This window comes from Paralichthys olivaceus, chromosome 21, assembly GCF_024713975.1.
Source record: "Paralichthys olivaceus isolate ysfri-2021 chromosome 21, ASM2471397v2, whole genome shotgun sequence".
NCBI classification, from domain to species: domain Eukaryota; kingdom Metazoa; phylum Chordata; class Actinopteri; order Pleuronectiformes; family Paralichthyidae; genus Paralichthys; species Paralichthys olivaceus.
This window is the reverse complement of record NC_091113.1, coordinates 5,501,043-5,512,745: the sequence shown is the minus strand read 5'-3', so window position 1 is coordinate 5,512,745 and position 11,703 is coordinate 5,501,043. Positions and strand designations below refer to the sequence as shown.

The window sequence follows — 11,703 nt, the reverse complement described above, 5'->3', positions numbered from 1 at the left end:
GGAAGAGATAATGAATTCCCCAAGCCAGATTTCTGTTTTCAGCATTATTCAAATATAGGCTCAGTGTGGGTCATGAAATACATTTACTTTAAAATTCATCGTAATCATCCATATTTATCTTCCCATTCACCTCTGCTTTTATAGACCCTGCACACCTGGAGGGGGGGAAAAAACTCTTCAAAAGATTGCACTGTACATAAGAGATGGCAGCTCCGCCAAAAGTGAAGCCGAATCGTCAGGATCGCCCCCTGGTGGTTGACTGCAGTATAGGTCATATGTGCATGAGGATCAAACAAAGAATAATAAGGTTTACGTTCAACACAGACATAGATTGCGTACGAACAAATGGGGCATATGGTGACAGGCCTCTTCTGGCAAACAGGAGTAATCGGAACGTAGAGTGGTGCATGTGGTAAATGGTGAATACGGCCCAAACTAACACAAACTAAAAAATGCAGGCACGTGTGGTTCACCCTGGCAGAGAACTTGTTAATAAACAAGATGAACAGGTTCGAGGTTTGAGTCCCGCGAGGAGTGGGGAGTCAACTCCTCCTCTTCCTGTTCGCTTCATTCACCACAGCGGGCAGCCGGATGTACCGTAAAACCCCGTGTAAAAGAGCATCTCTCTAACTCGTCGGGTTTTAAAACCTGTAGCATGTGAAGCTAAATCACACTGAGACATAAAGTTTTTTAATTTTTTTCCTGCCGACAAAACTTTAATTGTACTTCGCGTTTCCCTGCACCGCCCGACACGCGTCACGCTTCCGGGACGCCCCGCGCTGTTTAAACAGGCGCACCTTTGCCTTACGTCGGCACGTGACGTCACCGCGCCGTAATTCAAATTTCCGGAAGCGAAAGCGTCCGAAGCCCGAAAGAGTTGGAGGAGGAGGAGAACAGGTTGTTTGTGTTTTCTCTGCTTTTCTTCAACTCGTCGCTTCCGTAAGTCACCAACATGTTTCTTCTTCTTCTTCTTCTTCTTCTTCTTCTTCTTCACGTGAACTGTCTGTTGTTTCAAAACTCGATCGTTTAGATAAAGTTACGTCGGTTTATGTTTGACAACAACTGAGGGGGAGGAAACTGCTGCTGCAGCGTCACTGAGCTCAATTCTCTTTATGTTATAAAACTATGAAACTGTTTTAATATTCCACTCCGGGTGTGTAGGAGTGTGTGAATACAAACATATAAATATATATTTATATAGCCTTATGTTGTATTATTTATATTGTATTGATTATTACACATATTTGTACATTATATTACAATATAGAGCACATGTAAACATAATTATAGGAAGCTTTGTAAGTATACGACAATTATTCATTTATGGAGAAGGGATGAGAATTAATAAGTTTGTATTTAATCTAACTCCTTTTTGAATACGTGGATTTAATGTGTTTGATTATTGTTTTCCTCATCACTGTTTGTACATTATATTTTTCCTGAATTTTTATTTTACATCTGGATCACAAGAGTGTGGATTATGTGTGAGTGAAGTTAATGAGTAAATTAGATTACTCAAACTAATTTACACTGGATTTGAAGACTGGTTTTAGTAGTAAATCTGTTTGAACCTGTAAAACATTTGAATGTAAAGATAATATTAAGTTATATTGCTATTGATGGAAATTATATTGTGATTGTGTTTTATTGCCCAGCCAGCCCTAATTAATACTGTATGAAATTAAATACCTGTACAAGGTTTCACTGTCAAATTTCCTGTCTTCCCAGAGTCTTCCAGATCAAAGCCTCTAGACCACAACAGCAGCCATGACGTCGAAAGGGAAAGAGACCATTGTCAGCAGGCTGGGTTTCAAATCCAGCAGCTCCGTGTCCAAGGCTGAGGCAGAGCTGGAGAAAGTCAGGAAGGAGAACGCTCACCTGAGGAGGAAGATGGATGAACTGGCCAAACGACAGATCAGACCACCAGACTCAGACAAGAGCAAGCTGCTGGAGGTAAAGTGTTTTTTTAGTCGGTTGCACTGAGGGATTTCAGGTTACAGTTGCAGATTCCCTGCATGTCTCCATGTCTTCTTACATTTTTGTGTGTTCTTATGTTTGTTTGGTGTCCCGTGTTGCTTATGTCAGAGGATTCTTAACCTTGAGACGCTGCGGGAGAGGAACAACCAGCAGTTGCTGGTTAAAGAACAGGAAATGGAAACTTTGAGACAGCAGCTGTCAGCCAGAGGAGGAGAGGTATGTATGCATGACACATATTTTCAGAAATATGGTTTTGAACATTTAAGATAGTTCTGTATTTACATATAAGCATTTGAAAATGCCTCTGTACACATGGACGCATAGATACACACACTGGACACCCAGGGGCTGCACTGTTCCACCCAGGCTGAGCAGATACACCTACAGCTGGGCAGAGTAATCTCTTTGTTGCACTCTTGGCATTGTATTGGTGGCATATGTATTGCCAGCAGCAGACAACTGTCAGAAGGGAATATCGTCCTAGAATTCCACTGAGCTGCCACAAAAAACAGTTGGGGGGGGAAATGGCTTCCTTCTATGCCGTTTTGACAGCAGCTCAGCTAAGTGAAGTTTAGACAGTCGGCAAAAACTGCATGCCAACACATGGTGAGTGTGCTGTTCACTTGATATTTATAAACTGAGCATCTTCCTCTGCAGTCCCTCTCTGTTTGTATTTGTATTCAAGTCTTTACTTACGTTACTGTTGGACTGACACTGATGTGACTTGTTATGCTGAAGGAGAAATATGTTTTTTTTGTCCAGGGTTGCTGTCAAACCTCTTTTCTATTGAGGCACAAATTATTTTTTACTAGAGGCTGGTCAGAATGGCATCAGTCTAAAATTGGTAAATGGAATATCAGCTAATTGTTGCCCTGGACATTGAGAGGATGTGATGTGTTACTTAAGCCTCAAGGGCTCTCTTAATCGAAACAATGTCGTAAAGCAGCGTGGAATCCTGGGAGTTGTTAATCACACTCACAGATGAGGTCATGTATAAAAGTTTCATTCACGTTTAAGCAGCGATGGTAACGAATAATCGCGATCTATTATGATTGATTAATAAAAAAACGTGAATGGAAAAAACAGCAGACTCGCTAACTGGTTTTTCCTTCCTCTCACATCGCTTGACCCAGAAGTTATAGCAGATCTGGTCAAACCCGCTGGTGAAATAAATACGACAACTAAAACTCGACCAAAATTAAATATCCTGTTACCTTGAATATAATTGTGGATTGCCCATGGTTAGAATACTGTTGGAAAGATTTTGTAGAATCTAAGTACATGAATAACCAAAACGTATTTTTTTTAGATATTTTAATAAAGAACTTTTACATATTTTATGTTTATCTGTCATCAGCAATGCTGTTAAAACAATAGCTGCTAGTTGCCAATGGTAATGTCTTTTGCATGAAGCGGATAATTGCTTCGGAAAGAGCAAATGCCTGTAGAAAACTGTCTCTGCTTAAACATAACCATGTGGGCATGGTTGTATCGGAGGAGGTTAGTGAAGATGTCATTTGTTGAATTTTGCTTTTGTGTTTCAGGTGGTAGCATCACTGCAGGCCCAGCTGGAGCAGCGGAGGAAGGAGGCAGAGCAGAGAGACACGCTGTTCCAGAGCTTGTCACAGGAGACGGAGAACCTGAAAAACAAGCTGACGACTGTTTCTGCGCGGTGCCAGTCCCTGGAAACACAGGTGACGGTAGGTGGACCAATTTAGAGCCACTGTACCTGTCTAAATGTCTCCGTCGTCTTCTCCTCCATACAGCCAATTATCTTACAGCCAATCTGCACTTCTGTAATTTCTAACTTATCTTTAGTTATTAAAGAATTCCCCCGGGGATATTATAAATAATTTTTTTCACAGGCTGCTTGGTCACAAAAAAATGTGAAGGAATGGAGTAAAATCCTCAATGAGATTATTAGAAATCTTGAGGGAAAAGTTTCTCAGTTTTTTTGCAGAAATCACTGATGAGCAGAGTTGGTTGAGCGGTTATATCCCTCACTGTGACGGCATACTTCCCCCCCGGCCTGGGTTTAAATCCTGCCACAGCTTTCTGTTCTCTGCCTCCTATTGTAATACCCTTCATCTTTGATACATGTTTTTTTTATTCATTCTGCGACATATTTTTGTTGAATTATGTTTTTTGACAACTTCTATTTTAGTGATAAAGCGACTTGAGCTCGAGCGACACTGACCAACAGAAATGTGCTTTAAAGGAACAAGTAACTTCGTCAAAATTGATGCCGTATTTGCCTGGGGCCAGGTTTTTGAAAAGTTGTAGCACCTGTTCAGATCAGGAGCCAGTGCACCTATAGGATGTATGCTTGTGAATGCATACGCACTTGTTTCTTTGTCCATTAGGTGGCACTGTGGGACCTCTGATTGTGTTCCTCAGCTGCAGACGTCTCCCTCTCTCTGGAGCAGCTTCAGTAATTTCTTATTGTGAAAGCCAAAGGGACAAGTAATGCATAGCTCAGAATAAAACATTGTAAATGCAAAAACACATCGCTCACAGTGGTTTTGTGACAGACGAGAAAAACAACTTTTTTTTACAGCGTTGTACAATCACCTTCAAAATCGTCTCTTTGGTGAATTTGTAAGTCGCCGTTGACTTCCCTCGGAATGTTCGTCTTTTCTTCCTTATCGAAAGGCAGCGCTGATTCTTGGTCTTTGATGCTTGGAGCCCGGCAGGCCCTCGCCGCAAACCTAGAGAGCGGCCATTATGTCTCCTTGACTCATGGGGAGGCTTAGCTGGCTGCAACACCACCATGAGGACCTGAGGAATTTGGATAGCTGAAGACATCAGAGACCGCCCCTTCATGGATAAAAAATATTTTCTCATAAGCTCAGTTCAAGACAAATACAATCGGAACCCTTTTTAAGGACGAATCCCTTCCCTGCTCTTTTAATTAAAAAAATTTTCTCCCTTTTTTTTTACCATTTTCCATTGTCATTCAGGCGAGGCAAAGGCCAAGTAAGAAGGGAAGTTTGAAGAAAGAAAAGAGGAGATTTAAAAAACAAAACAAGAGCACCATACAGATGCAGTGTTTTTTAAAGATTCATTGTGTTGTTATTTCCTCTCAAAGGTCAGCCAGAATGCTGGAAACGCTTCCGATGAATCTAAACCTTCAGACTGTTTTCATAACTCCTGCTTTGATTTTCAAGCCACTATTAAAAAGTATGTACTGGACAGCAGAGGAATACTTTTGTACTTTTGGTCCTTTTGATGTTAGCGTCTGTCAGCTCCCACTGCGAGTAGATTTCCACATCTTTACAGTAATATTCCAGGAAGTCTCTCCACTCTTCAGCTGAGCTCCCTTTTGTATCACTATAAATAATCTGACCAACAGACCTCGACTCCATCCATCCCTCTCACTCTTCCTGGATTTAAGAAGGCTATTTGTAGGCTTAGCTTATGGGACGCATGTTGAAATCCATCTGGAAAAAGTTGACAAGCTCATGATGCTTGTCTGGTAGTGGAGGAGCTCACAGAGCCTTAGAGTGGAGATGATCGTATAGATGCCTGCTATTGTGACAGTTCTGAGTTTGCTCCAGCTTAGGTGTTGGGGGGGGATCAGACGTGTCGACCTCAGGGTCAGGGCGACGGAATTATGAGATGAACGACTGTCCTCTAAGAATGGATGTTGAGGAATCAGCCCTGCTGGGGCCATCGCCCCGGGTGAAGTGTCCCACTCTCTGATATAATAGCGCCTAGATTGATCACTCACACCAATGTTTTTCTTGCGTCATGAAAAATTAAGGAGATTAATAATTTAAAGCAGCAAACCTACAAGGGTTTTAAAGCCTGTGGCAAACCTACTGTTTTTAGTGTCTGAGATGTTTCACAGAAAACAGATGGTAAACAACAGACACAAACAACCACGTTAACATGAAGCACTTCAAAGGAAGAGCGTCCATCATTTTCCTTTAGAACAACTCGAGCTGTTCTTTGATTTTATGTCAAAACAAGTCCCAGAATATGTTGTGGAATATCACAGACTAAAAGACTTCACTTCTGTCTGTAATTACTGTCTCGAAATTCACTTAACCAGGATTCATTTGGATGCAACAATCTGTAGAATACGTTTTTTTGTTGTTGTGTTGGTGTTTTTTGAAAGAATACATGTCAGGCAGGAATGAAGTTCTGTGTATAAATTGAGTTTTATCTCAAAAGTTTGTTTTCTCCTCTCAGCAGAATGGACAGGTTCCTCCTGCCGACTTGGCTCTGGTACAAGATCAACTGAGAGATGTGAGTTCAGTTAATGATTTACTCAGTGTGTTTGTGTGTCTACACACCGACTTACTCCTGGAAAATGTTTGAGTCCAATACCATGTGCAACTGAAATACATCAGCACACAATTGAATGTATATTTGAAGCGTTTCATTCTCTTATTCGGAACCATTGGGAATTGAATCATTCTCTGAAATTCGTCATTCCGTATTTCCAAAAATATCCAGGACTCATTTTTGTCAGTATCAACAAAGCACATGCTGGGTTTTTGTTTTATGTTGAATAGAACAAAAAAGTGAAAGAATTGTCTTTTTGCAGTCATGAGGAGAAATCTGTTGTTACAAAGCGAACTCTTATTCCTGTCGTTTACAAAAACAAAAAACGTCTTTTCCTTCAGTGTCCTTGAATTGAACAGCAATCAAGTACAGTTTCTCAGTTTTTGCGTCTCACCACCAGGCTCTTGAGAAGAACCAGCAGTGGCTGATGTACGACCAGCAGAGAGAGGCCTACGTCCAGTCCGTCCTGACCCGCACGCTGGACCTGGAGAAGCAGCTCGCTCAGGCAAAGCAGCAGCAAACCAAACAAGAAGCTGGTTCTGATGGTGAAAAACGTAGGAGGCGAATTCTGACATCCTCAACCTACGATCGTTTGCTCAAAACACGACAATCTTTTCGGCCGATGACGCATTGTTGCAATATCCGCCCCCAAAAATCTCTATTGGCCGGGCTCTGAATCTAACTCTTACCATGTATCGCTGTTGTTGTTTTATTTTTATGAAAAAGGAAATGAAGGGGAATTTTCCGTGTGATTCAAAATTATATGTATAAATATATATATAATAAAAAGCAGTTGAGAAAAGATGGGATAATCCTAAAATTATCCTGGTATCAAAAATATCAGCAGCAGCAGTGAGGAACTGTGATATTTAAATTGCAGCTCTTTGTATAAATTCTGCTTTTTTGTCCTAAACTGGACATTTTGATTTCAACAAAACCCTTTTTCATAGGTTCTTTCTTGTCATCCAACACATTTTATCACAGCTTCTACAAACCCAGCAGCTGCAGAAGATGCTCAGCTGAGGAGCCAGTATGAGCAGCTGCATAAAGATCTCAAGAGCCAAAAAGATCAGGTCACCAGAGGCCATCAGGAGCTCAACATGCAGAGAGAACAGGTAAATGTTGTAGGAGAACACTTAATGACCATTTGCTGATTTCCGGGTTTAATGTCTAATATGAACCGGATCTGTTCTTATTCCTCTCTGATGCGTCTGCCGCTCAGCTCATGTACGTTTACGTTTTGCTCTACAGACACTGAAGGCCCAGGAAGAGCTGCAGTCCCAGAAGGAGCAAGTGACCAGGCTCCGGGACGAGATGCTGCTGCTGCAGAGGAGGCACGAGGACAAGAGCAGCCAGCTGTCGTCCTTCCTGAGAAAGTACGAAGACAAGAGCAAAGAGTTGGACGAGGTCAAGATGCAGCTGCAGGCAGAGCGACACAGCAACAGGTAGGCAGAGCAGCAGAGTCTGATCTGAGAGGTGGCGCTCTGAATTATCATTTAGCTTAAAGAATTTGAATTCTCGGTTAAAATGTCAAAAAACTGTGTAATATTAAACTGACGTTGTTTAAATGTTTAAAAGCTTTTATAAACTATGCAAGTAAAAAGGATAATTCCGTATATCTATTTGGCACAAACGCCGCATGCAGACATGCAGTGTGCGAGGAAAGAAAGGTGTCGTCTGAGCTGGCAGACAGGATGAGAGTGGAACTGGAGAGTGTGGACGTCAGACTGGAGGAGGAGAGGAAGAGATCTGCTGAACTTCTACTGCAGGTAACGCTCACGCTCACTGTTGTGTTTCCACGAGTCACTCTTCTCTTAGTTTTACTTGTTTATAGAAGTCATCCGCTCGGTTATGTCAAAGTACTCGTGAGAGGAAATGGAAAAAGTCGTCTATCGATAATATTTAACTCATTAAAATGAAAGATCTGAGTAGATGTGTTTATATTTGAATTGAACCTCATACCGTGTTTATTTGAATGGAAAATTATTTAAATATTAAATTGTATTGAACTGATCATTTGGATTTTACAGGTAAATATGCTTCAGAATTCTCTTCTGAGCCAAAATGAGGAGCAGAGAAGAATCGCAGCACTGGAGCAACAGGTAACGCTTCACACGCGTCCATTTTTTAATAAATGAACCATTTTGAGTCTTTATTCCCAGTTATGATACAAGGATCCGTCATCACTGTGGTTCCAGCTATGCAAGGAAATTCACACTGATCCCACTCGTGCTAATTTATGTACAATGAGTTCTTGGCTTTCTCTCTTCTCCTCATATTTATTTGATATAAATCCTCTAAGATCCAATTCTCGGCCAAGGACTTTGAGAATGAAAAGATTGATCGTCAAAGCATGCAGCACCAGTTACATAAGGTGCTGAAGGAGCTCCGCAAGGCTCGTGATCAGATCGCCAAACTGGAGTCTGCTGTAAGTGTCACTGGAAATCACGTTCGATCTCAATTCTTGAATTCGGTCGGTTTTGACCATTTTCTGACGAGTGGACCTGACGCGTCATGTTTTCTGTTTCAGAAACAGCCTAATGCCCGTTTCTCAGAGCCCAGCTCCTACAGCAAGTTAGAGTTTGAGCGTCTAACCATTGATGACCCGACAACTCCATCTAAAGTCACCAACCTCCTGAATGAAAGTTTCCTGGAGTGTCCAAAGTGTCAGGCCTCATATCCCACCAGCCGCCACAGGGAGCTCCTCGCACACATCGACTTCTGCCTCGCCTGAACTCCCGCTGAGTCCAGATCAATGGTTTCGAGAACATGCAGTCATGCTACACTCGTTGTTTTTAATACTCCAGATCTCTACAGACACGTCTAATAAATGGGTACAAATTTAAATGGATCACAAACCTGAGAGGTCGGGAACCACTGTACTAGATCATGACATCAGTTCTAGACCTTTCAGAAGAATCTGAAATCGAATATTGAATTTGCTCCAATGTGAAAATCAAAACTGTTTCCACAGCCGCTACAGCAACTGAAGTTTTAAACTCTTATAGAAGTCCACTGACATCTGCCATCCCATTCTTTGCTTGATAAATATGATAGGTCGGATAAGGAAAAATAAATAAATAGATTTTTTTTTTTCATATTGCAACATGCGGTGACCGATCAACTCTTTTAGAAAATCTTTTTTTTTAATGTATAGTGATGTATTTAAGACCCCAGAAGGTGGTCCTTAGTAAATACACCCAAAATAAAAAGTTCATTATACTGTCATCAGGCCAAAGACTGATCATCACCCAACGTATTCCACGTGTTCACTCATATTTGTATTTTTCAGTTTTGTTTTTTTGTGAAGCTCTTATTGAATTACTTGTTCTGATTTTCAGTGTGTATTTGATCAATTATTTATTCCTGGCTTGTTTTGATAATGGAGTCTTTTTAGATAAAAGCTTTTATTTGCCTGCAGTACATTTAAGCAATGATAATTATGTATTTCTATAATATGTTCTGCATTTATGGTGGATTTTGGTTTTTTTGGATTATGTTGTATAGACGTTTACAAACCTGCCTCGTGCTGCATTGATAAACCTGCTGTAAACACACTGTCCACTCCTAGTTACACTGATCAATCCTTCTGTGTAACATGTATTATTGATAGTGGATCGGTCTGAAGACAGAAATTACCCATAAGCAGCAGTGGTCATTTGCCAAACTTGACAGTAATGAGGCGTAGGACAAAATAACAGGGAAACTTTTTCTATGCTCCATTCGCAGCTACATTTGCAGTCAATCATAACTGTGGCTTAAACTATCCATCAGGGTTTTCTGCCTTGTGTTGCCTCTTATATCTCTGGTGTTGTGCTCTAGTACAAAGTGCGGCAGTGTTTCTCTGTCTGGCGTCCGGTGGGACAATCTTCTCCGACTTTAACCACGACCAAGATCCTTCTCTCACCTCGACCACAGGGTTTGAATGACTTAAAACTAACTGCATCTGGGAGCTTGATCTGCCACATGCTGCCAGGTTGTGCACTCCTCCCTGTGTAAGTGAAGCTCGTTGCCGTCTGCACCCTGACTTTTCAAGGCTTCAGCCCTGTAAGGCTGGAATGAGATTGCATGAGTTAATTCCTTGTACTAATCTATTTAAGGCAGGGGATTAGTGAAGGTCCTCTCGGTAGGGGAAAAGGGGTTAAGGTGCCTTTATTCCTGCTGCCTAGGCAATGTGACCAAATAGACTTAGGACAGACAGACACTGCTATACTGGTTTTTTGTGTGTGTGTGTGTTGTTTTCACTTGGAAAACAAAGAATCACGTTGTTTTTGCTGGTGTTTTTTTTTTTTTCATCATGTTGCTCCAAAGTCGTTTTATGATGCACTGTACAAAAACGTGCAATAAAGACGTAGCTCTCCTTCTATCGTCTCCTCCTGTCGCAATCTCTTCTGTCACATCAGGGTCCATTTCAAAGCCAGTGGAATTTTGCTTCAATAAGAAATTGACTGAAGTAGAAATGAAATTTAAAAGAGATTTAAAAAAACAAAACCTTTTCTCTCACTTAACTTGCTTTTCTTTATACTGATTTTTTTTTTTTTTTCGTGGTGGAAAATTGGCGTCTGAGACGAAGCCTGACGATGTTGATTTTGCTTTGACTTGACTTTTGTTCTCTCTGTTCCCTTCAACATCTAGCTGATGAAACACAGTCTGGTGTTTTAATCTAGAATTAATTTGAGTTGATCTACAAAGTAAAAGAGAAAACATTTCATCAATGTCCAGGATCTCTTGGTGCCCATTAGATTCTCTGATGCTAAACAATGAAAATAATGAGCGGGTTCGTTATGAGGCTGTGCTCATACATGACTAACCCATGAATTTATGTGTTTGCCTCCTAATATTTACTATTTAGTCTTGATTTAGTCTTGATTTGTTTATTATGCACTCCAAACAACAATTACTTTTTTATTTTATTTAGAATAATAGTGTTTGTATGACAGGGTAAGGACATGGTTCAAATCCTGGTTCCTGCGTCTGCGTTGGTTTTCTCCCCCAATGTGAGTGTGAACGGTTGTTTGTCAGCTTTGCGATACTCCGCCTCCCGTCCACTCAGTCGCTCTCTCTCTGACGCTCACACTCACATCCATGCATTACTGATTTTTATTGATTCATCCCTTTGTACCTTGATTAAATTATCTTCAGAGTTCACTTCAATGAAACACTTTGATTTAGATTCCAGCGTGTTTCCTCTCTCCCTCTTGATCAGATCTCGCCTGTTGCTCAATCACACTAAAGCTAAAAACTTGTTTCACACCCTTGTTGTTGGCAATTTGTTTATTTGCACAATTATAAAAGTTTAAAAAAAAAAAACTTAAAAGAGAATTCTGCATTAACTTGAATTTTGATGTATTTTGACTGACTCCAAAGGAAACATCATGAATTCTTTATTTGCAATCCAGGAATAAGGATAAATATTTTAAGGCAATCAAAACAGTG

The 11,703-nt window shown here is 40.8% G+C and overlaps 1 protein-coding gene across 4 annotated transcripts; it reads left to right on the top strand.

Annotated features, from left to right (window-relative positions):
• Positions 1-818: 818 nt before the first annotated feature.
• Positions 819-10,631, top strand: cep55l (centrosomal protein 55 like). 4 transcript variants are annotated; one of them, XM_020083587.2, is made up of 12 exons: positions 819-939; positions 1,729-1,953; positions 2,086-2,193; positions 3,522-3,671; positions 6,175-6,228; positions 6,668-6,821; positions 7,252-7,382; positions 7,519-7,712; positions 7,913-8,036; positions 8,298-8,369; positions 8,570-8,695; positions 8,798-10,631. In XM_020083587.2, the coding sequence occupies exons 2-12, from the start codon at positions 1,768-1,770 to the stop codon at positions 8,999-9,001; spliced, it is 1,503 nt and encodes a 500-aa protein (XP_019939146.2). In that variant the 5' UTR covers positions 819-939; positions 1,729-1,767; the 3' UTR covers positions 9,002-10,631. The 4 variants fall into 4 exon arrangements, with proteins under 4 accessions (XP_019939146.2, XP_019939145.2, XP_019939144.2 ...); XM_020083586.2 differs by having other exon boundaries at positions 6,172-6,228; XM_020083585.2 differs by having other exon boundaries at positions 3,522-3,677.
• The last annotated feature ends 1,072 nt before the right edge of the window (positions 10,632-11,703 follow it).